The sequence below is a fragment of the Gymnodraco acuticeps genome, unplaced genomic scaffold (assembly GCF_902827175.1).
Source record: "Gymnodraco acuticeps unplaced genomic scaffold, fGymAcu1.1, whole genome shotgun sequence".
Taxonomy (NCBI): domain Eukaryota; kingdom Metazoa; phylum Chordata; class Actinopteri; order Perciformes; family Bathydraconidae; genus Gymnodraco; species Gymnodraco acuticeps.
The window spans coordinates 809,398-835,890 of NW_022992152.1; the positions used below are offsets into that span (position 1 = coordinate 809,398).

Consider the following 26,493-nt stretch of genomic DNA (forward strand, 5'->3'; position numbering starts at 1 on the left):
CCATTTGAAGCACACCAGGGGCATTTTCCACATCAAAGGAGAAGGGGTCTGCAAACATTTGGAAAATGACTCTGTGTGTCTTGAAGTCTGCAAACCGCTGATGAAATTCCTCCTGTAGCTTCACAATGGCATCAACATACTTCTCACCACTGAATGCTGTGCCCTTGTCCATGAGAGCATTGCATGCTGGGAAATGGCAGAGGTTTTTCTGAGGGAGCTAGGCTTTCTATAACACCAGTTTTGTAGAGAATGCTTTGACATTGTCATATGCTGCACTGACAAGCTGGCCCTGGCCCTGCAACTTCTTATGCAGTGCATTCAGCTCCTGCGTGATGTCAACAAGAAAAGCTAAGTCCATGAGCCATTTGGGATCACTCAGCTCGGGAACAGCCATCCCACCCTTCTCCAGCATGAATACTTTCAGTTCTGTTCTCAACTCAAAAAACCTCTTCAGGACGTGTCCCCTGCTGAACCAACTCACCTCTGTGAAGTAGAGCACATCCTCATATTCTGACTCAATTTCCTCCAAAAAAGCACAGAACTGGCGGTGCTTTAAGCCCCTGGATCTGATATGGTTGATGCATTTCACAACGACAGACATCACATTGTCAAACTTCAAGCATTTGCTGCAAAGGGCCTGCTGATGGATAATGCAGTGCAGAGCAATAGCCTCCTCCACACCCTCCTCCTCCAGTTTTCTTTGAACAAGTGCCACCAGCCCATTTTTCCTCCCTGTCATTGATGGCGCTCCGTCGGTCGTAATTCCAACAAACCTCTTCCATGGCAGACCAATATCCGCAATGGCATCACACAGCTGGAATATCTCCTGAGCGGTGGTCTGGCCATGCATTGGTTTCACTGTAAGCAACTCCTCTGTCCCTTCAAACTTGTCATCAACACTTGGCTAACTCTGGCACATTTACAGAAATGTTCATTAATGTGCACTGTCCCTGTTAAATAAATGAATAAATAAATAAAACACCACGGACATACATTGCGAGCTGAGCGGTGTCAGTGATGTCCGTGCTCTCATCAAGAGCCACAGAGTATGCACAGAAAAGTTTGGCTTTGTCGCACAGCTGATCATATATGTCACTTGATAAGTCAGAAATGCGCTCTGCCACTGTGTTAGCTGACAGGCTGATGTTGTTAAACTGACCCTTCTTTTCCGGACAGACTATACTTGCAGCCTGCAACATGCACTTTTTTACAAACTCGCCTTCCGTAAACGGCTTTCCCGCCTTATCAATCATCTCACTCACCACATAGCTAGCTTCGACTGCTAAATCAGCCTCATTGCTTCCTTTCTTGAAGAGATTGTGTTGCTTCTATAGAATTTTTTTTAGCTCTGTGACTCTTTTCTCTCTCTCGTCTCCCAGGTATTTTGCATACTCTGCATGTTTAGTTGAGTAGTGACGTTTGACGTTATACTCCTTGTATACAGCGATTTTCTCTGTGCATATAAGGCACGTTGCGTTTCCCCTGTACTCTACAAAAAAATATTCAGTCTCCCACTTCTCCTGAAATCTTCTGTGGTCATCATCGACTTTTCTTTTTTATGTAGACATGACTGGGCGAAATATTTTCCTTCCACTCTGTCACTTTTGGATCACTCTGTGATTGATTCTGCTGCGCGCATTTGATTGATGTGGCGGAGTTCCCTCAGAGGGGGGAGGGGCGAGGGAACTGCGCACAGCAGTTCCCTGCCAGCAGCGGGATCAATCCAAAAATTAAATTAAAATTTGAAAGCGCAAACGTAAACGCGCGGGCCAGATTAACACTATTACATGATATCAACAACGGGGCCATGAGAAACTGTCTCGCGGGCCGCGTCTGGCCCGCGGACCTGGAGTCTGAGACACCTGAACGTGTCAGTTCACACGACACCGCTGGAAACGCTGGAAATGCTGCAAACGCTGTAGTACATATGCCAGGCCTGTAAGTGGCGCTGCTGCCCCCACAAAATACACCAAAAGCAGCGAAGAAGACCCCGGAGCATGGTTGCCATGCTGTTTATTCTCCGCGGTGGACGGCGTGTGCTCCTGCTGTAAAGATGAAAATCACCCACCTCTCCGCCTCTTCCAAGGGACGAGGGAACCGTGTGGTAGAGTTTCCGTTAACATTTTTTTCGCCGGTCAACATGTCCGTTAAAGTTTAAATCTTCCCTACAAAATTAGAAAAGTGCCGGTCAGAGGTCTTCTTTGTTATTTATTGAGCTTTATAACAAATTGATAACGACTCTATATTCTTTCACACACATACGGGTTTTGGGCCGAGGGCGACACCGTACTTCCGGTATCTGCCATTTCACACGAGGTGCAACCAGAATATCATAGTCTATTGCCTTAATCAATATAGTCAACTCTAAAATACCACATATATGTATTGGCATGATAATATTATTGTGACAAGTGGGGTATTCACCTGGTGTTTCTAGAAGATAGACGTAGATGCTGCCAAAATCGACCGAAGGCCACTTTCGAGAGTCGTTTTTCCATACATCTGCAGGCAGTCTGTAAGGGCAATCGGACAACCCACACAGCTCTAGTTTACGCTGGTAACGACCTAAAGCACACCCCTCAAGTCCAGAGATGTAATCCGAAGACATGCAGCGATTTCTTCTGTCGTTAATTCAGAAAAAAAACCTAGTGCGCTCTGCCTGGCTACGTTAGCTAGCTGTTTATATTAGCACCTCCAGGATATTAGCACCTCCAGGAAAATGGCGTATTTATATATATATATGGCGCGCGTTGCATTGTGGGTAGCTCGTGACGTCACTGTGTGTGAAAGAATAATAATATAAGAATAATAAACGGAGCCTCTGGGCAGGAGACGTGGGGAGAGGGAGGCGGGGCTATTTCATCGTTATCAGAAAATGATCGTATAGAGGCGTACAGACGGATCCGTTTGACCCCCCAGAGCGTTTCGTTTGCAAATCTGTCCACCTCGAGACCCGTTATCGTTTGTGCGGTCCGTTTCTATCGTTTTGTTACGGCCTCGTGTAAATGAAAGGGCTACACGCAAGAGAAACTATGCGGATCCAACCCGTTGTGTTCTCGTGTAAACGGGGTCTGAGAGACGTAAATCAGAGCCATATCTATTTTAAATTGCTTCATCTTAAAAAAAAGTAAGAGGGGGGGATGCGGTGCCCCCACAAATAGAATCAAATACTGTGGGAAACACTGGTTACACATAATCAACACCTTTTGATCAATCAAAGGGCCAGAGATGTTCTTATTTTTTGGTTCGTTGGGGAAACCTAATGCCTTTACTAGGCAGCGGCAATAACAAAAGGACAACACAAGGAACCTAAAACAGCCTTCTCTTGGCCTCCGACCATGGACGCAGTGTGTCATGGTCAACGTTTTAACCCCTGAGCCATGGGATGCCCAGAACCAGATATTTTTTTCAACAGTCGCTCATCATTTATAATGATGTTTCCACCAGGAGAGTTTCATGCCCATCCAAGCCTTTGCGGAACTCCAAAAAACTGCTTTTTTTTAGCATAAAAACCTAACTCTGCCGTGACTGTCCTTTCTGTGACAAACTCATACAGTAGCATGACGTACTTGTACCACTGCCAGAAATAAGGACAGGGAGATAGGACTTGTTGTCTAATTACCCTGGAGCCTTTCACATTGCATTTAAATTGGGCAGGAAAGTATGATCTCATGTACATTTCCTCACTGCAGGACAACTAAAGGATTTCTGGTTCTGATTCTCATCTAATTTGATACAATTATAGTGTAATATTCAAATATACCATTATAAAAAACACAGTTACACACACTTAAGTTGTTTATGTGTTCATATATTCTATCATTGTGCTATTTTTTACCTGAAGTGTTGCATAATGTGTCCAGTTTTCATACAGGTAGCCCTGTGGGAATCTAAGCCCTTAGTCTGTTAGTGCCAATGGGGGATTTCTTCTATCCACAAGACTATGTATGGACACTCCTACACACACAGAAAACATCCCTGCCACCACAGTGTCTCCTATACTTTCAAAAACATACCATGCTTCTATTTTGGTTTCGACGTGACTACAGTTTGTCTGATATGCTGATATGGAGACGAGCTGAAAGCTGAGACTGTATCCCCATCTCATTTTCGCTGCTGTATTCAAAAATACAAGATTGCTGGATCTGATTACTGTGTCTGTGTGTGTTTGTGTGAGTATGACAGATAGAGAAGGAAAAAAATAGAAGGCAGTGGTTGGTATATCTGTGTGTATGTGAGAGCGAGAGATAAGAGTGGAGCCAAACCGGAGGGCAGGTGTGTAAGGTAATAAGACAAAATCAATTCATACTGAGAGTGAGAGTAAGAGGCCATAGGAGAGGGATGAGTGGTGGAGGGAAAATGATTACAGGTAAAGATGAAAGTGGAATGTTGAGCTCTTTCTGTTCTCACACATTACCCAATATCTTCAATACTCCTTGAAGGGATTCAAAACTGAAACAAAACTCTTCTTCATTGGTGCCTTCAGGGAACGTGAGGAGAAACGGATTCTCTGGAATCAAATATTGCAAGACAGAGTGAAAAAACAGCAAGGCCACATCTCAGTGTGTGCCCGCCTGGCAGTGTCTGGATAAGAAATGTGTGTTCATTTGTGTGTGCAAGAGAACAATTTAAGACCCAAGTAATATATTTATAGATCAAAAATAATGGCAGCTTTTGGAGAAGAGGCAGAAAATCTTGGCAGGCGAGAGTAAAAAAATATGTCCCATCACGGATATGAAAGCTGCTGTCAAAACATGCTTTTGTGCTGTGATTTTCTGTCATGCTACCAAAACGAATAAGCCAACAAGTATCAGGGCGGTAAAAAAAAGAGTGTTTATTATGCGTACATTTGTGTTTTACAATTCACAAAATCTGTCTAAATGGATGCCATAGTTTGACACTTTGGATAAATACGCCTATGAAAGCAGTGTTGATCGAAGACAATGTAGCGTATTTCCCAATGTGTCACACAAATCTTAACTTTAAAGCTTTAACTTATGTGTTATGTTGCATTATGCAATGTATTACACGGCCCAGGAGAAGGTCTAGGAGACAAAAGAGTCAACAAAGTGGGGTGAAAATGAAGAGGATGCTGTCCAGGCTGGGGAGTAATGGAGGTTCAGGGTGAAATTGGATTCAATTTCTTATCCCTCAAAACAAAGAGTAAAGGAAAAACTGTAGCGTAGAAATAGGGCTGTTTTAACCAAACATACTAGTTTCTATAGCATCATGTCTTTCTGCAGATATTACTGCAAACACACTGACCTTTCTCAGTTCCAGACCAAAAGTGCTGGGTAGAAAATGGCTCAGAATTTTATAATGTAATCGTTGGTCCACTTATGTTCTTCTAAACCTAATAATTAAGTCCGCTTGTACTAACTGAGTATATTCTGTCCCAAAATGTCAAAGATATCAAAAAAGCTGGAAAACCCTTTCCATCATTGATGGGAGTTTTGGGAAGGCGCATGTTAGAAACATGCATATAATGATAAATGAGTGAATAATAATTCAAGTTGAAATAAACTTAAGCTCACACATTGCAAGTGTCCATTCAGTGCAAGTATGATGATTAACGCTTCGGAAATGATGCCAACTGAAATGCACCTGAACCCTACATTTAATTATCCTCCAAGTATTGGTCAAGTCCTAATCAACCCGAATGCAAAGTTTTGAGCATAAATGTAAAACATTTGCAAAATAATTGAACAGACGAGATGTCATCATGTTAGCTACAATCACATTATGGTAAACAAAGTGCTACACTACAAACTGTACCATCTGTTGTGTTGCTGCACTGAAGTCCAACAAAGTGCTAAAACTAAGTGTGTGACAAGACCTAATTCACTGCAGTCACAGATAAAAAGATATGTTTTGTGTTATGTTGTATTGCTTATTCATTCTCACAATGAATTTAAAGTGATTTGTTTTTTCTTGGTATGATAATTGCCTTTAGCTTCTCTACTGTTGCCCAAGGCAACCACCTTCTTGTCACCTCGGTGCTCATCAGTAGAGGCAGAAGTGAGGTTCAAGTCATATAAGATTTATTTCATGGTAAACTCTTAAAATTCCTGAAATGATACATATTTAATTTGCCAAAGAACAGAAAGATCTTCACTACAAAATGTAGCTTTTTCATGGCTGCCAGAACAGAAAACCCTTCTTTAAGAGCAATGAAGGAATGGCATTGAGGTTAAAAATCTGATCTTTTTAGTGACAGTAAATCTTTTGGAGTAATATCAAAAAAGGTTACCCACCATATTGGCCAGTTTTACCGACAATAACCTTTAGATACTGGCCTGTTTTCAAACTTTGTCACTTTTTGGCCACTGTCCACTCCCTCTGACTGTAAGCCAATCCCATCAAAGGAACAAAAAGGCTCTTTATCTAAAAGGAAGACTTATGAGGCCAAGGAATTCACTTGTTTTTGTATATCTGTACCCGGTTATTGGCATTTTGTTTGGTTCTAATTTGGATTTGAACAGAGTTTAGGTTTCCCAACCCTATTCAGACAGCATACAGATTATTTACTCCACTCTCACAAAGTAAAACACTCAACATATTTGGCTTTGTCCATCATCTTCCATCTTTGGTGATTACTAATAACTTTGCAGCGTTAAACGAGCCACTCATCCATTAATCACCTGTCCATCCATACGTCTTGGGTATCTATCTTTCATCGATCCATCCTCTCTTGTTATCGTCCGCTCCTCCCCTGCTTCCCCAACTCATCTCCCCAGGCCCTCTCTCCCTCCGTTCATCCAAATCTTAATCTCTCCATCCCAATATCGATCGGCACACAGACATCCATCTATCCTCTATGAATGTATCTATCCAACCCATCCATTCTTCCCTCCCTTCCTTCCTTCCTCCCTCCCTCCCTTGGCTCCTTATCCCAGTCGAAGGGCTTCTAGAGCAAGACTTAAAACGCTCCACTGCCAACGTGGTCCCTGCACGTGAACACACACATAAAGGCACTCCCCACAGGATGCCGACGCAAAGACACACAGACATCGTTTCACAGCTCCCTGAGCAACTGAAATGGCCCTGGAGAGAGAGACTGTGCAGAGCAGCGAAATAGAGAATAAAAGAGACAGGGAGCTTGGGAGAAACATTGGGAGACGCAGAGAGAAAGATTACAAGGCAACAGTGATACAGATAGAGAAGAATATGGTGGCAAATTATAAGAAAAGGGAAAGTAAGGACTTGAGTAAGGCCGAAACTGAAGCAGAAACTCGCCAACGAGTCACCAGCACGATGAGGTTCCAGACTAAACATGATTGAGAGAGCATTGTATCCGGAGGCAATTTCTCTGAGGCAATTCCTCAGGTGCTGGTGTCAGACACGAAGATGAGGCCTTTGGTGCCACCATGGCAATAAATTGATGTTAAGGAGTCTGTGAAGAAGTCCAAGGGTTCATCATGGGATCTTTTTAGATGAGAGTGTCTTCCGTAAAGCCACCACTTAAAAGGTCAACTTCTTTGACCTCATTGACGACACTGAACGAACAAAAACAAAGAAGATACCCATTCTCAATACCTCACTGCAAAATATCGTAATCCCACCACCTACCTGTGGGATAAGGTTCAGCTTGTTCCTCTAAAGTTCAAGACCAATGGATTGCTTAAGATAAGACAGAGGGAATAAAAGGCAAAGCAGTGTCGGAGTCCCCGCTGACCGTACAAGCACAGCATCCTGCAATATTGGCTCAGCCTTCTACCTACACCACAGAGCCCTGAGGCAGGACAAACACCCCCAAAGAATGGCAGGAAAATACTGGCCAGCTTTTTGAAAACCTCAGGTGCTATAACTGTAGTCACAGCCACGAGATCTACGTCACTATCTCTAAAAGAGGAAAGATGAGGAACTGAAGGCCTACCTTTTGCACCAAATGTAGCTAATGGGGTTGATCCTCTGGAATAGCAAAAGTCCACAAGGGAAACTTTCTAAGGGTTGGCAAACCAGCAACAACCTCAGAGTTAAAGTTGATAAACTCATGTTCCCGTTTTAAAATATATGACTGAAGAACCAATGTTCATTTGTAGGGTTTTGAAAAAGGTTCTCAATTGCTCTTGAATGCAAGTCTCAACTTTTTCAGAATATTAATTTGGTGAATTGCACAGGTATGCAAGGTCAGTTTTTCTTTCTTTTTTGGCAAAGAAAATTTCCAAATAGTATTGATAATCAATCTCAATAATAATCTTGTGAAGATTGTGGATTTGGATCCAGCCTGAAAAATATTGCAGTAGAATATGTATATACATTTCCCTCAACCCTACTTGTCACTGTTCTTTTTTCCTGCTAAATATAACATTTTGATAACTTCATAAAACTTTCTGTACCAATATCTTTCCCAGCCACCCAAAATCTATTACACTTATACAAAATATAATGGTTATTCTGAAAATATAGTTGTTTTTCCTCCACATTGGATGTGTTCATCTGACACCAGTCAAATCATCTCATAATTAAGTGTAATGAAGCTCGAGGCATTACTTTGCAGTCACTCGCCATTATATTTCAAGCACTCCTTTGAAGTAATAAGATCAAAACGACTGCACGGGCAAAATATCAGAATTCACAGCAACAACAACAATAGCAACAACTACATCTACAGCATATGAGCTCTCAGAGAACAATGGGGGGAGTGTTTCACCTTGAGGGGTAAATAGCAATGCAGAAGCAGCAGAGCACCACAGCAGTTTGATGTGTATTAAAATAAAACAGAAAGGAAAAAGTGAGTGTCTGTATGTCTGGCTGTGTGCCCTTCATGTCAAGCTGTCTGTCTGCTGCCTGTCTGCCAGTGTGTAAATATTGAGGCAGCAGTATTCGGTCAAACACCATCAGCTCATCCATCAGTGATGGTCACGCACAAGGTCGGATTCCAGCACCGTCGATACACATCTCAGCAGCTCAGCAGGCCTCTGGTATCGCTCGCTCAAATCCAGTACATGACCTTTCTTGCATGTCGTCGCCTCACTTTCCTCTCACTCGATATGAAATCGGCAGCTGCTATCAAAGATGTGGTTTAGAGTCAGGAGTGTGATGCAGGAAGATTGAAATTGGCCACCAGATTGCTCTCAAGAAACAAGCAATCCCATGTAGCTTGCTGCAGTGGCTTTGACAATCCCCCCTACAGAAACACTTTATGGTTTGAAAGATTTGATGGGGTGAAGGGAAGATTACTTTGAAAACACTCAATAATGCCATGTAATAAAGAATGCTTTGAAGTATTAAAAACATGTATTTTTGGTAATTCTTTCATTGTATGGTCATTGTTTTTTTTTAAATTCCCTACGTAACGAAATAACTGTGGATATATTTTGTAGTGTTTTTTTTGTATTGAGCCGTATTTTATGTCATTACTTTTGATACATTGCCTCTTTGTTTCATTCCCCATAGTTTAACTAATTGCTATTGCAAGGATAAAACATCTTGCAACTAAAACTCATTCTTTTCTTAGTGGGTGGATGACAGATCTAAATAGGTGACAATATCACTTTTTTCTTGCATGGACATGAAACTCTTGAACAATGGCTTATGACCGAAACGCCAAATCTTCTCCATACAGTAAATCAGTGGTAATAGGCGTGTGAGGGAATTACGTTTTTTCTTAAAATTGGACATTAAACTTTACCGGTTGATTCATCAGTACAAAGGATGAACAATTGCAGTACAAATATCTGATTCAATCCCTGAGATAATAACTTTAGTAACTCGTGCGCACGAGTTACTAAGCGTGCGCACGAGAAAGTGAAACGTGGCCACGTTTTATTTATTTTTCTCTCTATGAACCCTCCAGGGCTCCGTATGTTCATGTGTGGGTAGTAGATTTAAACTACTGTATAGGGCTATCACTATGGGCCCTGCCTGTACCTGTTCGCTCTGCCATCACGTGAAGGGTCTGCTAACAAGCGACCAACAGAAAGGTTAATGTTAATGTTGTTGCACGTTACCTCAACCCCCCCCCCCCCGCTACCACCACCACCCCCCCTAGTATATTTCAGATCTGTGGGAAACACTGGCAGTTAATGGACCAGCACCAGAGATGTTCCCATATACACAGGCGTTGGAGCTGTTCTTCATGAAATCCCAGAAGGATGAAGTGCTCTGACGAACAGTGCCATCTTTGCGCAAAATGATTATACAGGAATGAAAAGTCAATAAAAAAAACATGTTGTTAAAACTTTTTCTTTTTTTTCGCTGCCACCACCCACCCAAGTATATTTCAGATCTGTGGGAAACACTGTCAGTATATAACAGCATAAAACAAATAACCCAACTGTGTAAGGGTTCAATTTAAAGTCTCCTCTGAGCTGTGAAGAATATAGATTGAGTCAGCTTTTCCAACTAGAAAACTGGTGTCCTTTTTTACCGATTGCACTCTTCCACTCGTGTGCAGACAGTTTCATGATGACAGTGTGAGTTGAGACAGTATCGTGGTGGTTGGTTACACGCCTTTTCTGTGATGCTTTTTAGAACTCCTGCTGTTTTTACAATAAAGAACATCTAGGGTGGAAAATTGCAGTTAATGAGAAAGCGTTACAAAGGGAAAAAAAGTGAAGAGAGCTAGAGAGACATTTTTGAAAAGATTAGGAAGATACATATAAACACTGTATATAATAAAACAAATAATACATATTTGAATTTGTAAAGAAGAGGAAATCTATCTAGGACATCTTCTAATGGAGCACAGGAAATGTAAAACAGGAGGGGCTAGCGAATCATTGACTTAAATATGATACCTTGCTCTAAGAGGAGGTCTCAAATGCACACTTCCGATATCAATTGTTGTAGAGAGAATCTCTGTCACCTCTGATGTGAAAGACCTTGTCATCAGCAGCATCACTCTTGCATCCAGGCTGAGACGCTCTAACAGCCTCCTGCTCTGTCCTTGGACACATTCCAGCGTGAAATACACCCTACTGCTCATTTTCAAGTTGGTATTTTTCCAAACCTTAATGTATTGACTGAACTTGAACAGTGCTTTTGGATTCCCTTCTTTTTCTCATCGCAGCATATATGGTGTCACATTGGGAAGTTCATTTGTAAAGAACTACAGCTAAAGATAAGAATCAATGCTTAAAACTAAAAAGGGAAGAAGTAGCTTCTTACTGTGTAAAGTCGATTATCTGAAAAAGTAATTACAAATATTTGTTAGCTTGAACCGAGCTGATATATTTGTCTGACCTACAGTAAAATACTGGGTATCACAGCACATTGTCCTGAAATAAACAGAAAAGTGAGGTTTACTCTTAATATCCCTGCTATTGCTTCGAGAGAGCTTAGCCACTGCAGATATAATTCCTGCAGCAGGAATATTACTTCTGCACCATTGCAGAAAAAACGGTAGCAATTGGACTACTGTTTCCTGTCACAGGTTGATCGGCCTGTTGTTTCCTGTCTGTACCTTGCAGGCATCGGAAGGTAAAGTAAAGCCTACAATGAATCTGGTGGTAATGTGTTGCTTTCGACTGAACAACTTCACCGAGACACTCGTATACACAAACTTTACACCAAGCTCATTTATATATAGACTTACAACTAGAAAAATGCCCTTACAGGACTGGAATGTCCCCCGTCAGTGGGCCAAGGTATGACATTTTAGAGTGTAACAAAAAGATTATTCCTCAAATTATCAAGTCTAGCTATATTAAAGAATGATGCAGCAAAATACTAACATGAACACATAGATCTCAAGCTTACCCTGAAATACATAAACAAAGCTTTTGGCCAGGGATATGAAGCCTCACATATTTAGCAGAATATCATGTTAAACTCAAATACTTGAATTGTAGTAAAACATGATTTAAGAGGTCAGAGTGACCTTGACCTTTGTCGACCAAAATATAATCAGTATATCCATGAGTCCCAGTGGACATCCGTACCAAATTCAAAGGAAATTCCCTCAAGGCATTCCCTAGATATCCTGTTCTCTGAATCTATGGGATGGACAAAAACCGGAAAATATGATGCTTCTGGACACAGTTGTACTCTGGGGGATATCGAGGCATTAAAGTAAATGCCCTCATCTTACTTTTTAGTATCCTCTGTCTCCTAACAACCTAACCTAACTGCTTTCACTAGCAATATCTCGAAAAACCGGTCTTAAAATAATTGTATTGATATTTTGTTGGGGGCAATTTCATTTTAATTTGAAAGTGTAGCGATTACTACATGCAACAAAGTTCCCAAAACAGGAATTGAAACTGTGGTGTAGCAATAATGTGGAACCACTTTGCTACCAAAGCTCTCCAAAGGCCAGCACTATTCAAGACACTGTATTTTATTGACAGCTGAAAGCACAACAAGTACAATACCCTTTCATCAAAGTGAACCACCTGAACAATAGGAATGCAGCTCAGCCTGATCTACGAGGTTCAAGCTCTAATGTGGGACTGATTTGGCACAATGGAACTACCTCAACAAGACCAGATTGTGAAAGCTTTTTTTTGTGCACAGACTCTATTGAAATACGTCGAATGCCAGTCAAGCTACAAGCCAAGGTGTGATGGCTGGAATCCTCTAGACCAGGGATAGGCAACTTGGATGGTGGTGGGGGCCACATAATTGATGTACTGGCCACCAGGGGGCCGCAGATTCACTTGGAACACACACACAAATTCCATGTGTTGTATGTAATTATTAACAAATATACTAAGTCTGACATCTTCATTGACATTTTACAATCTTTCAGGGAACATCCTCTAATAAGCTCACTAAACAAATATCAGTTCACATAAATGTTATTTAATTTTTACAAGTGGCATGTTTGTATTGAACAGGTTATTTAACAGTGGAATAAAACTATTTTAAACTATTGGAAAGCACGGAAAATGTGTGTGCATTAAGACTAATCATTAAGATGACATACACATGAAGTCATAAACACTAACCCAGACATTAGTTGTCTAACTTGAACCTAAGACACTTGTAGCCTGTCTCTGCATTCCCCTTATTCCACAATAAGGGGAATGTCAACACAGACACCTGCTGTTCCTCAGCGCCGCTCCCCCTCCCGCTGAAATTATGAATGTAAAGCGTATAGTAATCATAGATAACACGGCAAGGTCCGTGGACCGTGACAGTTTGTTTTCATCTGATTTCAAATAAACAAAGTCTTGGTTTTTAGAATAATAAACTTGTTTCGCCAAATTCAGATGATAAATACAACTTATAAGCTTGTAAAGGCATAATTACAAGCGGTATACGTCACAGCAGGCATAACAACAGCCGGTGTTTCTTGTGAGTGTTTCCCCGGGAAACAAACACAATACACACAAACGAGTCACAGATTATTTTGCGGTATTTTGGCTGCCGAACGAAATCATGTACGCAGATCACGATGTAACTAGGAGTCTAGTGGACGGTATCAGTACTACAAGTAAATAAATAAAAAAATACATGCCCCCGGGCCTAGACTGAAAGTTAGAGGTAGACGAGACAGATTAAGAGATGAAGAAAGCCAAGACATGCACATAGAGAGTGGGCATATATAAAAAGATAAAGACCAGGGAGAAAAGAGACTGACAAATTAGAGACTGCCAAAAAAGAACAAATGACAGAAAATCTATAGACTCAGAGCTGAGAGTGCGTGTGGCCTTTGTTGAAAGCGTCTTTGTACATAAAGGATAGAAAAGCCCTTTTTTTATCTAAGTGAGTTGTGGCGATGTGGAAGGGGGCCTGAAGATTATATTTGTTGCTAGAGTGCAGGAACTCCCTTTGCTTTCAACTCAAAGAACTCCCAAAGTAGATTTGCTTCAGAATGCTACAAAAAAACACATGGCAAAAAAATAGCAGTGACGGAAAAGTCTGAGTGGGAGCACCATTTTGCAAAACCAAATATCTGAAACTAAATGGACAATAGATGTTGCCGGTTAGGATAATCGGTGACCTCTAGGTGTGAATAAAAATGTCTTAATGTCTTTATGGGCCAGCTCTGTTGAAGACAATAAACAGAAAGCTGGTATTTATTCCAATTTGCCAAACAACTCAACAGAGATTATTGAACCAAACGACCAAGTAAACATGACCCTTTATTCAAGTTGTGGAAATTGACGTTTGCCTACAATTCCAAAGTCAAGATATCATTTAACTGTGATATGGAAACTAACATGTCAGCATTGATTTATCCGTTTTCTTCCAACTGAAATGCATTTTAGATGAGTATTGACTTCTCGGTTTCAATGACTGCACATGACTGTTTTGCAATCAGGTACAGAACGTGGCAAACATGCAAATATACCATTCCTGCATTCATGTCACAGCTTCCGAGTGGTAAATTATTCATTATGTTGCTCTATGGTGGGAATGTCACATGAATGTATTGCTGCAGACAGACAAACACTGGGTCTCTGAATGCATATGGCCATTGTATGTGTCCAACCTTGTAACAGTAAATGTATACAATTGACATTTGGAGTATGACTGACAATTCTGGAAAATTAGTTTGAGGGGGAAAAATATATAAATGTTTTTGCAATGCCAGCTGAAACCGAATTAGACAGTCTATCCTAATTTTGTGTTTATTTGAAAAGACCAATTCCGTATGTTTTATATTCGATTAGGAATTGTCATCTAACCCTTAATGTGCATTATGCTCGGTTGCAAATTCAACTCCACTCACTGTATTCAATTAGCTTATACAACAACATAATTACCTTCCATCAACATAAACACCCACCAACCATCTGCACCAGCTCCACTGAACCAGCTAATGGCGCGATTCCACGGGTTGCCGCTATTGGGCGATTTAGTAATCATCTTTGTGACAGCAGTTGGTGGGTGTACGAACCAATATAGCAACAAGGACATCAACCATCGTGACAGAAGTGAGTCACCATTGGCTTTAGTGTTCATGTGTGTGGGGCTGTGTGTATAACAAGGTGTTGGTAAAATCACAATCTGATTCACTATGATCTTTTTGGTCTCTGATATTTTCTACCTACTTTATAATCTTCCTCCATGATCAAAGCGCTGACACACTTTTCAGGGCGTGGATATGTTCCATTTTCACTGGTATATATTACTGTTGCGCCTAATTTGGGCTTGAATAAGCCAATTTCAATGTTAGCTTTTCAAAATAGGATTTTTTTTAAAGAAGTTCAAAAATGTGGGATATAGGTCCTCATCTGTTTTTATGTTGAGAGAAAGATTATCTTTCGATCCCGTTTGAATTGTACCACGAAGTACACATACACTGAACAAAAATATAAATGCAACACTTTTGTTTTTGCTCCCATTTTTCATGAGATGAACTCAAAGATCTAAAACATTTTCTATATACACAAAATAACCATTTCTCTCAAATATTGTTCACAAATCTGAAAAAATCTGTGATAGTGATAGATGATTAGACAGCATGATTATTGCATAGGTGTGCATTAGGCTGGCCACAATAAAAGGCCACTCTAAAACATGCAGTTTTGCTTTATTGGGGGGGTCTTGGGGGGTCCGAAAACCAGTCAGTATCTGGTGTGACCACCATTTGCCTCACGCAGTGCAACACATCTCCTTCACATAGAGTTGATCAGGTTGTTGATTGTGGCCTGTGGAATGTTGGTCCACTCCTCTTCAATGGCTGTGCGAAGTTGCTGGATATTGGCAGGAACTGGAACACGCTGTCGTATACGCCGATCCAGAGCATCCCAAACATGCTCAATGGGTGACATGTCCGGTGAGTATGCTGGCCATGCAAGAACTGGGATGTTTTCAGCCTCCAGGAATTGTGTACAGATCCTTGCAACATGGGGCCGTGCATTATCATGCTGCAACATGAGGTGATGGTCGTGGATGAATGGCACAACAATGGGCCTCAGGATCTCGTCACGGTATCACTGTGCATTTACAATGCCATCAATAAAATGCACCTGTGTTCGTCGTCCATAACATACGCCTGCCCATACCATAACCCACCACCACCATGGGCCACTCGATTCACAACATTGACATCAGAAAACCGCTCACCCACACGACGCCACACACGCTGTCTGCCATCTGCCCTGAACAGTGAAAACCGGGATTCATCCGTGAAGAGAACACCTCTCCAACGTGCCAGACGCCATCGAATGTGAGCATTTGCCCACTCAAGTCGGTTACGACGACGAACCAGAGTCAGGTCGATACCCCAATGAGGACGACGAGCATGCAGATGAGCTTCCCTGAGACGGTTTCTGACAGTTTGTGCAGAAATTCTTTGGTTATGCAAACCGATTTTTGCAGCAGCTGTCCGAGTTGCTGGTCTCAGACGATCTTGGAGGTGAACATGCTGGATGTGGAGGTCCTGGCTGGTGTTAGGGCTGTGCAATTTAATCGACCCTGCGATATATATCGATATTTAGTTTTCCGAGAAAGTATCGATATTTCAGCCGCGGGTATCGATACATTAAGTCTGATAACTGTGTTCGTTATTCTCGCGTCCAGGAGAGAAGCTTTAAAAAAGGAGACTGGTTGAGTCTCTGAGAAGGTTCAAATGTATACTTTAATTAATAAAAAGCGCGGTAATGTTACAAGCAGAAGATGGTTAAGTCAGAAAAACAGCTGTGTTCTGGCTCATGAGCGAGCTCCACGTTTCCAGCTGTTAAATATCCTCTGCTGGCTCCTCCCTGTGGGCCGGTTGGCGCTGCTGGGGGCCGGCCCTCCACGTCTCCAATGTTCGTTGTTGCGCATTACAGAGGATTCAGACATTGTACATTAAATATATAACTAAACACGCCTTTTCTCCTCCTTATCTCTTTCATGACTTTTCATTTAATACATTTTAAACGCTGTAATCAATACTCCAAAAATACTTCACGGCTGGTATCATTTCCGGTAGTTCCGGATGTTGTCTCATGCTACCCACGTCTGTAAACAAACATATTCAAATAAACTGTACCTTCATTTAATATTCAGCAATAATAATATCTCGACGTCTATAGTTGTAGTGTTGAAATCAGTAGGTTTCGGTGTGCAACACTCGGTGTCATATCGCTACTAAATTCACCTCTATAGTAAATGGTATATTAGCCACATGCTAAATGCTAACCGGAGATGAAGGATTTTCAGAATAAAAGCTTAACAACTGGTTGTGCACAAGAACTTCTGGTTTTTCAGTATAAAACAGCATTTAAACTGACGGTATGTTTAAGGTACTTTATGCCATCAAAACATTGATTTTAATTTCTAACAAGTCCCATTCAAATCCCCTGTGTTCCGCCACCTGCTGCACCTTTTAATTCTCCATTGTCCATTGTGATACTGCACTTTATGTACTTACGTTTCAAAGGCTTGTAAGCTACAGTTTGCACTGTTTCAATAAATGAAACTAATTTTCTCACCACATCTTTTGATTCATTTTGTCCAGCATTTGCAAGCTGTAGACTCTCTGTCAGAGCCATATATTGTATAATTGATGCTTTCAGTTTTCAGTTGAATTAATTCAATCCAAGTCAATGGAACACTTACAAGATGTCACCAAAATCACACTGTCCCTTTAAAATCTTTCAGAAAATGATATAAGTGTATCGAATTATATCGAATCGTATCGTTGGCTGAATATCGTGATATATATCGTATTGTGAGCTGAATATCGTGTATCGTATCGTATCGTGAGATTAGTGTATTGCTACAGCCCTAGCTGGTGTGGTTACACGTGGTCTGCGGTTGTGAGGCCGGTTGGATGTACTGCCAAATTCTCTGAAACGCCTTTGGAGACGGCTTATCGTAGAGAAATGAACATTCAATTCACGGGCAACAGCTCTGGTGGACATTCCTGCTGTCAACATGCCAATTGCACGCTCCCTCAAAACTTGCGACATCTGTGGCATTGTGCTGTGTATAAAACTGAACATTTTAGAGTGGCCTTTTATTGTGGCCAGCCTAAGGCACACCTGTGCAATAATCATGCTGTCTGATCAGCATCTTGATATGCCACACCTGTGAGGTGGGATGGATTATCTCGGCAAAGGAGAAGTGCTCACTATCACAGATTTTTTCAGATTTGTGAAAAATATTTGAGAGAAATGGTTATTTTGTGTATATAGAAATACATACTTTGAGTTCATCTCATGAAAAATGGGAGCAAAAACAAAAGTGTTGCATTTATATTTTTGTTCAGATGTTTGTCAATTTAAAAAGATAATTTTGCAAGTGAAAACAAAAAAAATTGTAGTAAAACTGTGAAGTAACACATTTTTTTTGTGTGAAACTATCAATGAACTACATCTCTTGCACAACAACACATGTCACCAAGATAGCCGTGAAAAAAAAGAAGTGATTGACCACCCTCACTATCACCACAATGAAACACGTCCAGAAGAATGTCATGCAAAGCTGCCTGCCTTCCTTTGATTCTCTCTGAACTGCCTGATCTTTTTAATGTCAACCATTTGTGCAGATAACATGAAGTCGAAAAGATTGCCGATGCTAATGTAGTGTTAGCGTTAGCATTTCTCCCCCGGGCTTAAATGGTGTATTATAGAATGATCCCACCGTTGTGACAGTACTCTTCAAAGGGTTCACGAAATATGACTACTCGTACTGTTTAACATTTTGGATTACTTAATGTTACTTCATGTTAAGGCTAATACAAAGGACAAGGCTAAGCCGGCTGTAATGCTAACTAACGTGCTTGCTACTAGCTAGGTAGCTAACTTGGTCCAGCCACTCCTGGTCCTTTCATCAGATGGGAAGCGAAAGAACGAGCAAGACCCATTGCTGGTATGACAACAACCTGGTACTAAGCACACAGGCATCTTGTTAAAATTATCTTATCTTAGCTATCTCTATTTTAGTGGAGGAAAACAATTGTGACATCAGTTATGTGTGATATCACTTACGCGACTCTGGGATTTGTAGTCTTTCTAGTTGCGTATTTTTCATAGTCTTATATTTCAACAGTTTTACGACAAACTGTGACTTTTTTGACATGGACATTTTTTTTTTAAGATTGACAAACATCATATGTGTAATTCATGGCACAATTCAAACGGGATCAAAAGATACGTTTTCTCTCTCCATTGACTTCAATACATAATTTTTCCGAAATAAGGTCCCATGAACCGGAAGTAGATGGGCGTGACTTTGCCACTCTATAAACACTTGATCCCAAAAAAGTAGGACAGGTCACCCTTGAAAAAGAGATCTTTTGATCTCAAGGGGCTTTCACCTGGTTAAATAAAGGCTACAAACAAGGACAAAACACATGATTACAGTGCTTGAGCCAATACTTCAATCAACGTATCCCACTGAGCCTGAGGCGCCATACAGCCCTTCAAATGCAGCCCAAACAATTTATCAAATTAGTTGATTGACAGAAAAGATACCTTCAAATCACCACATCGATTCACCATTTAAGTCATTTTCGAAGTAAAAGGGCTTAACATTCTCTGGTTCCACCTTCTCCACCTGGCGGATTTGCTTTTTGCTTCTCTCTTAAAGGTGGGGTAGGTAAGTTTGAGAAACCGGCTCGAGATACACTTTGTTATATTCCATGGAATGCTCTTAACATCCCGATAGCAATGAATATCTTAAGTGCTTTGACAAAAAATCCATAAAAAAATGTCATCTGTGGAAGCCGTAATACTGTAAAAAGTACAACCAATCCGTTTAGCCGTCCCGGCTAAACGGATTGGATTTCCGCCCTGTCTGTCAGCCTTCCATCTCGTGCACGCACAAATGTATCTCGTGCCCTCATTGGGCGTGCATTGCAGCAGTACTTCAATGACTCGCCAGCAACAGGCGGCCACTTTCACCAGTCTGCTGACGTCATGTGCGCGTTCATGTGTGTTGGAGGAGGTGCTCTGTAAGGAAGTCTGAAGGAAGGGGCGGATTCTTTTCGGCTGTGTACTTTCAAATTTTAGTGCACTCGAGCCGGTTTCTGAAACTTACCTACCCCACCTTTAACTAACTGAATCAAAATGATCATATTGTCCAGAGATTGTGATGTCATGTTAAAAGTCTGTTTTGGTGTCTTTTTGTCCTTGTTGATGTTCTTAATGGCGCTGGTGTGATGCAAGAAAAATGTCAAACAATTAAGTATTTTTGGATTGTACATTTGAGTTTTGTATTGTTTGTCAGACAACATAAGTAGATGTTTGTAGATGTTACTTTGGCCTTTAGGAATTTGCACTTGTAAGAATATTGTGACATTTTATGGTAATTGATCATTAATGAAAATAATCATTAGTTGCCGTCTTAAATCCCAGTGAAATGACCAGAAGCCAATAGCCACAGCAGGAAAGCAGAAAACAATTATTTTAAATGATATAGCAGCACTTTTATGTGGTTCATTGTGCTGTGGTTTGACATCTTAAAAAGCAGGTGACCTTTAAGGTAGCTAATAAGTTTATCACACAGGATCACTCACAACACATTTCCTCTCATTTAGATCTCCCACTGGCATAGTTGTACCTGTTGGGGCTGATTACACTTGACACACGGTGACGTCAGCTGGGAAATAGACATATCTCCACCCGGTACCATTGATCTCTGCTCAGCTACACTGACATCACCTATCTCCCCAATTAGCCTAGCTAATGAAGCGGAAGAAAAAACTCTGGTTAAGAGTTACATAAGACATCAGTTCCACTACATAAGACACACTGACCACCAGCATTGTTTTCTGCTCTGTAAGGTCAACTATTAAGTGGAAAGCTTACATAGCTAAAACAATTACCTCCAGAAGGGGATAGGCTGAGAAAAGGCTGTCTTTTAATTAGTGGTCCATTAGACTGCTTTTACAAAGAGGATTGTGGGCATTGTGGCTTCCTGTGGGTAACTACAGCAATGACACAACAAGAACTTAACATCTTGCGCAAAAGCCTACTGTATATCCTTACAACATGGATGACTGGTGTTTTAAGAAAGAGTGCAGGTTGCATGTTCTAAAGTAGTATTAGACTTTCAGCTCAGCTAGTGGTGGTATCAGCTGGCTTAGCTATTACAACAGTTAACAGAGCAAAACATGTTGTTGTCTATGGCATATCATTAGTTCCAGCGCATTAGACACAATGACTATCACTGTGACAGCACAGCGTCTCATTCACGAGCACACTCACTCTCACTACGGAAACATCCACATTTACAGCACAATGGTGAGCTTCATGTATGTAAAGCACAATCTGAATTTGGCATTTTCCTGTAGACATGTTGGCTTACACAGCCTATGTTAAAAAAAAGGGTTTAAAAATGTGCATGGACATGTCCCAGTTCACAGCACAATGGACTTGTTAAGGCACAACAAGAGTTGTACACATTAATATCCTACGGTAAATTAGGTGGATTCATGACATATGTACTGAATACAAACACACACGCATGCATGCCGACACACACACATACATCTGTAACAGGGTCCTATTCAACATGACAATAGGTCTTTATACACTTACTGTACATGACTCCATGAACTGGGAATTCTTCAGTTCTGCTCATGTTTATGCATCAGTGTATATACAATGTCTCTTTCTATCACAGTACTGCTTCAGTTTGTATGCGCCCCTCGAGATCCTCTGGCATTAAAGATGCATTGAAAGAAAAGAAGGACTGATTTTGTGGGAAGCATTGCCTAAATCTCTCCACTCTGTTTCTACTTGACGTCCTTTAATTTCCAGGCTAATCCACACAAAATATTGCCATGACTTACCTCTACAACTAAAGCTGTTACTCTTGCTGATATATTATATTAATGATAGCAATCGAAATAGTGATAATAATGGGTTTAATTACTGTATTTAATGTTAAGGGTTTTGATCATAGTGACAAACAAGCAGGGATTAATTACCTTACCTCTGACTTCAAAGTTCCCTCTGCTTCTTTTGTATTTAGGTATATATATAATATTTGCTGTACCCACTGTCCATCTCTGCACCAAAGTCAGACTATCATTGCACAATATTTTTTATTTTTGTATGTCATTGCAATGTCAACCCACGCCATAAACACATCAGATAAGACAACATTGCATTAAGGGGATTTTTTTGTTTGTTAATAAAAGAGCATATTCGTGAGAAACTGCACAACAAATTTGAACTATAATTCTTTCCATTTTGGTAACTTGTTTTGTTCAGTTCAATGTTTATTAAAAGACTTCTAGGAATTATTTCCTTTCAGTTTTTGAATTCAACAGGCAATTTGTTGTCTTCTTGCAGAAAATGGAAAGTAGCAGAAAGGAGGACCAAGTTAATTAAATGTGTTCATTTATTGCAACTAACATTCTTATCGTTATACTCAATGTTTTAGTATATCACATATTATCCTCATATTGTGCACCCTTTCTTTCACTAAATGTTAGTGGCTAGATGGACAAGCTAATGAATCCTTCAGGCAAAGAGATATTACCCTCATAAGGTTGTGGCAAGCTAAACTTAGCTAATTGATTTGGCCAGAAACACATTTCCAAATAAATGCTTACGTTGGTAATGTTCTGTAAATAGATTAATAATTAATAATAGTAAGCCAACATGCTCACCATATTAACTTTTTAGGCCACAATAATATGCCAATGTTGTGTTACTTTTCAAGTTGTCCTTGATGAATTTCTCAAATGAATGCCAATTTGTTTGGGCATTTCTAGCTACATTTGGCCATGTTATGTTTGGGAGGGTAAGACAATCAATCTTCAATTTGCTGTTTCATTGTTCATAGTTGGAGTTCTAGGTGGGATCTTTCTCTTTGACGTGGAAGACGTAACCAAACAAACTGAAAACAGCACTTGTGTTCCTAGACCCTCCCTATTGTCTCGCCTGGCACCAGTTTCCATTGACACAGATGGAGATGGGAGAATGGGGTACAAAGAGTGTCAGACACACAGGAAGTTGATTCCATGGGTTTATATCCGGACCATTCCTTTCTGCCTCAGTCCATACATGTTTCCCCATAAATCACATGTACCTGCCCCATACATCTATCCATCTACCATCCATCCTTCCTTTACATCCACTGCCTCCATTCATCACTCCCAGCCTCCATCTATCCATCAATGTTCTGTGGGGACTCTTACTACCATCTTAAGGCTCCCACCAACAGCCATTCATCCTTCCAGTCAATGCATTTGTCAGCCTGTCGCTGAAACCAGATCCTTGCTTGTATCATGACCTTTTACACACCTATTAACTTCTGAAATGTGACCTTTCAGCCATCCATCCTTTTCCCTACATTCATCCATCTATCCACCCAAATTCTACTCCATGGCTTGGATGTATGATTTCTTCTGAGCTCTTACAAAAAAAGAATTCCTTTCTCCTGGTTGCTAATTTTACATGATCAATTGTAAAAAGACCACTTACCAGCTGCATGCCACAGATGAAGGCCAAGGTGCACCTGCCACTACAGCACCCCATGGTGTCCTCCTTCCTCTCTCCCCGGTGATCCAGGTGGAGCAGAAACTCTGGGTAAAACTCCCAAATCCTCCAGCTGGACCTTCAAAATCCAAAAAGCCCTCGGAGGGCCTGTCTGGCTGGCTGGCCGCCCAGGTAGAGGCTCTGGCAGCTCGGCCTCAGCGAACAGAGTGCAGCCCCTGTACTCACTGGAGCTCAGGGGAATAAAAGGCTACTACTTCATCCAAATGGCTGGGTTACTGACACTTAAACAGATTGAAACGTGGTTCTTTGGATTTCCAACACACATTGGGTCAGGGATCAAAATGATGGAAAGGTGGGCCTTGGGGATGAATCAAGTCCACAAATTGTTCTTGATGTGTCCATGGAGCCAATTATATAGGAAGAGCCTATCCAACCCTCTGCAACTGTAGGCAGTTTGATAGTCAGATTGTGTGATGTATTTTTGACTGACTGGTTTGGAATCAAGTCAGATTTCTGATCATGTGTGATCTTGACACAATCAAAACTATCTTGATCAATGAAAAAGGGGTAACTGTGACTCTCCTCTACTGGACTAGAAAGTGTACAATCACGTCGAGTAGTCGCATCCCTGTCACAGGATTAGCATGGCACCGTACAGTAAATAGCCACTTGCACAAACAGTGACAAATCAGGGGGAGATGGTAAGATTAAATGGATGTATTGCCCAAATTAAATGCTCTTTTGTTTGATAATCCGATTAGGCGCCACTCGGTGTTGGATCATTGAAACAGGCTAATTTGTTTCAGGGTGGAGAAAAAAAGTGAAAGTGGTCCCTGCCTCCTCTCATGGAGCAGCTCCTCTCAGGGGAAGTACCGGGCTTGTCGCGGCAACATCCTCGCATTAACACCGTTCAAAAACACGTGGTTCTTTTTATCTCCAAAACCGCGGTTGTAATCCAAGATTTTGTATTTTTTGTGTCTGAATTCTGTGTTTTATCCACTCAAAACGGGGTTGCTATTATGTTGTGATATGTCTCCAGACAGTGGAAGCTTTTTTTCGGCGTCTCTGTTGGCTAACAAGTCCTCCGGAGCATCTCCCCTGCAGCTCCACAACAACCCCCGGTTTGGTCAGCTGCTGGTCGGGTAAATCACTGCCTCCTCCGTAACAGCGAATACATCTCTACAGCGTTAAAAAGACAGAAAAGCGTGTCCACATTTCGCATGGACAGGGTGAGGATACAGGTCGAGGTAAGTGTCCAAACGTAACGTACCCGGGGTGGTGTGAGAGGGAAAACGGCTGAGTTTAGTGTGTAGTCTCGGTGTTGCCTTCAAGGAGTGAAAACGGGAGACAATGGGAACCGGGATGGACCAACGGACCGAGAGAGACAGCCGCCAAGAGCGTCTCACGCCTGCCATCTGTCAAGTCAAACAACACGCATCACCGAAGCTGTTCCGGTTGTTATTTTCAAAATAAAAGCCAACATATACTGTTTCAATGGTGTTTTCATTGCTTGCCATTGGTGAATAAAACATTAACTGTAGGCTATGTTTTTCAGCTTTTACTAATGAATAACCCATCCTTTTGCCTAAAAAACATAATCAACCACAGCAGACAATGTATTATTTAAGAATATAACAATACAGAGAACGTAGATCTATAAAATACTTTACTTGCAACAGAAAAATATTACATCGAAAATACTAGAAAAAGTAATGAATTTGAAATTGGGTCTCAACAGGCTCCCATATTGTTTTAGGAGGTTGTTTAGGAGGTAACAGACCTAATTCAGGTGTTCTACTAGTGTTCAACATTTTTGGACCTTTGAGTCGGCTACCTAAGTGCACATTTATCTTTAATACAGAACTGTCCCAATGGTAAGTAGACGGCATTTATATAGCACTTTTTATGTCTTTACAACCCCCTCAGTCAAACTATCACACACACCGACATGTTGTTTGTGTTTGATTTGTGTTGTACCTTGCTTAAAACAGTATGTTTTTTCTTAGATTTCATATGTCCAAAGGAACTAAGTATTTACTCAAGTACCGTACTCAAGTACAATTTTGAGGGACTTTACTTGATTTGAGTATTTGGATTTTTTTGTTGCTAATTTGTACTTCTACCTTACTACAATTCAGAGGTAAATATGGTACTTTTACTCCACTACATTTATTTAATATGTTTAGTTACTTTGCAGATTTGGATTAATGATGTCAAATATAATCAACACTTGAGACTTTAGTTACACCTGGAGTAAATTCACAAGCTACCCTGCAGTATACAAAGTAATTAAAACTATAGCTGCACCATCACCAGCTTTGAAAACACTTTAATGCATCAATAACTATAATCAGAACATTGATTGAATATTAGCCAACCTGCATAATGAGCACTTGTACTTTAAGTATATTTGTATCCTTATACTTTTGTACTTTTACTTGACTTGCATTATGATTGCAGGACTTTAACTTGTAACAGAGTATTCCTACACTCTAGTACTAGACAAGATCTGAGTACTTCTCCCACCTCTTGGGTTAAGTTGACATTCAATGCACCCTAGTGCAAATTCATCACTTCAAATGTTAAATGTTGTCTAGTAGTGCCTTAATGACAAAAGGGACGTTGCTTAGTTTATGTTATAAGCTTGTTTATCAAAACTATATTAAGTTATGTTGTTCATATTGTTGAATATTATAGCGAACATTTTTTAAAGAACAAACATTTATGTATTATATTTGTTTTAAGCATATGCATTTTATTTTACTTTTCCTAAATACTTCAGATTTATTTATGTATTTTGACTATTCTGTGTCTTTATTTTGAAGGCTAAAATATCTTACTTCCGTTCCTGGTGTCGTTGCCTATGGCCCACTTGATGCAGCTGATGTTCCGCTCGGCAGGGGAGCGGCGGGGCTCTTTTCACTCACTGAGACTCACAAACATAGACAGAGAGAGATGAAGCTTTGGTCGGCGTGCAGCTGCTCAAAAACATGGCCTTCAACCATTATAGTAAACCAGTCTATTTTCCTCTGTCTCTCTCTGCCTCCCTTCCTCTCTCCCTCTCTCAGTGGGGAGTCTTGTCTGATTTGTCAAGATAATAAATTCATCCCAATTTTTCTTGATAACCTGCTATTAAATCTCAATGTCTAAAGAAAAAAAGGGAGGACAGAGTGTTTAAACATTTCATGTAGCATATTGAAATTGCTCACATCTA

General features: G+C 40.7%; 1 protein-coding gene across 1 annotated transcript in view; it reads right to left on the reverse strand.

Moving 5' to 3' along the window:
- nkain2 (sodium/potassium transporting ATPase interacting 2) overlaps positions 1-24,684 on the reverse strand; it is a 98,092-nt gene extending 73,408 nt beyond the window's left edge. Inside the window, exon 1 of the mRNA XM_034204366.1 lies at positions 23,265-24,684. Coding sequence (XP_034060257.1) covers positions 23,265-23,318 — 54 coding nt within the window. The 5' untranslated portion in view covers positions 23,319-24,684. The remainder of the gene's footprint in view (positions 1-23,264) is intronic.
- Positions 24,685-26,493: the final 1,809 nt, after the last annotated feature.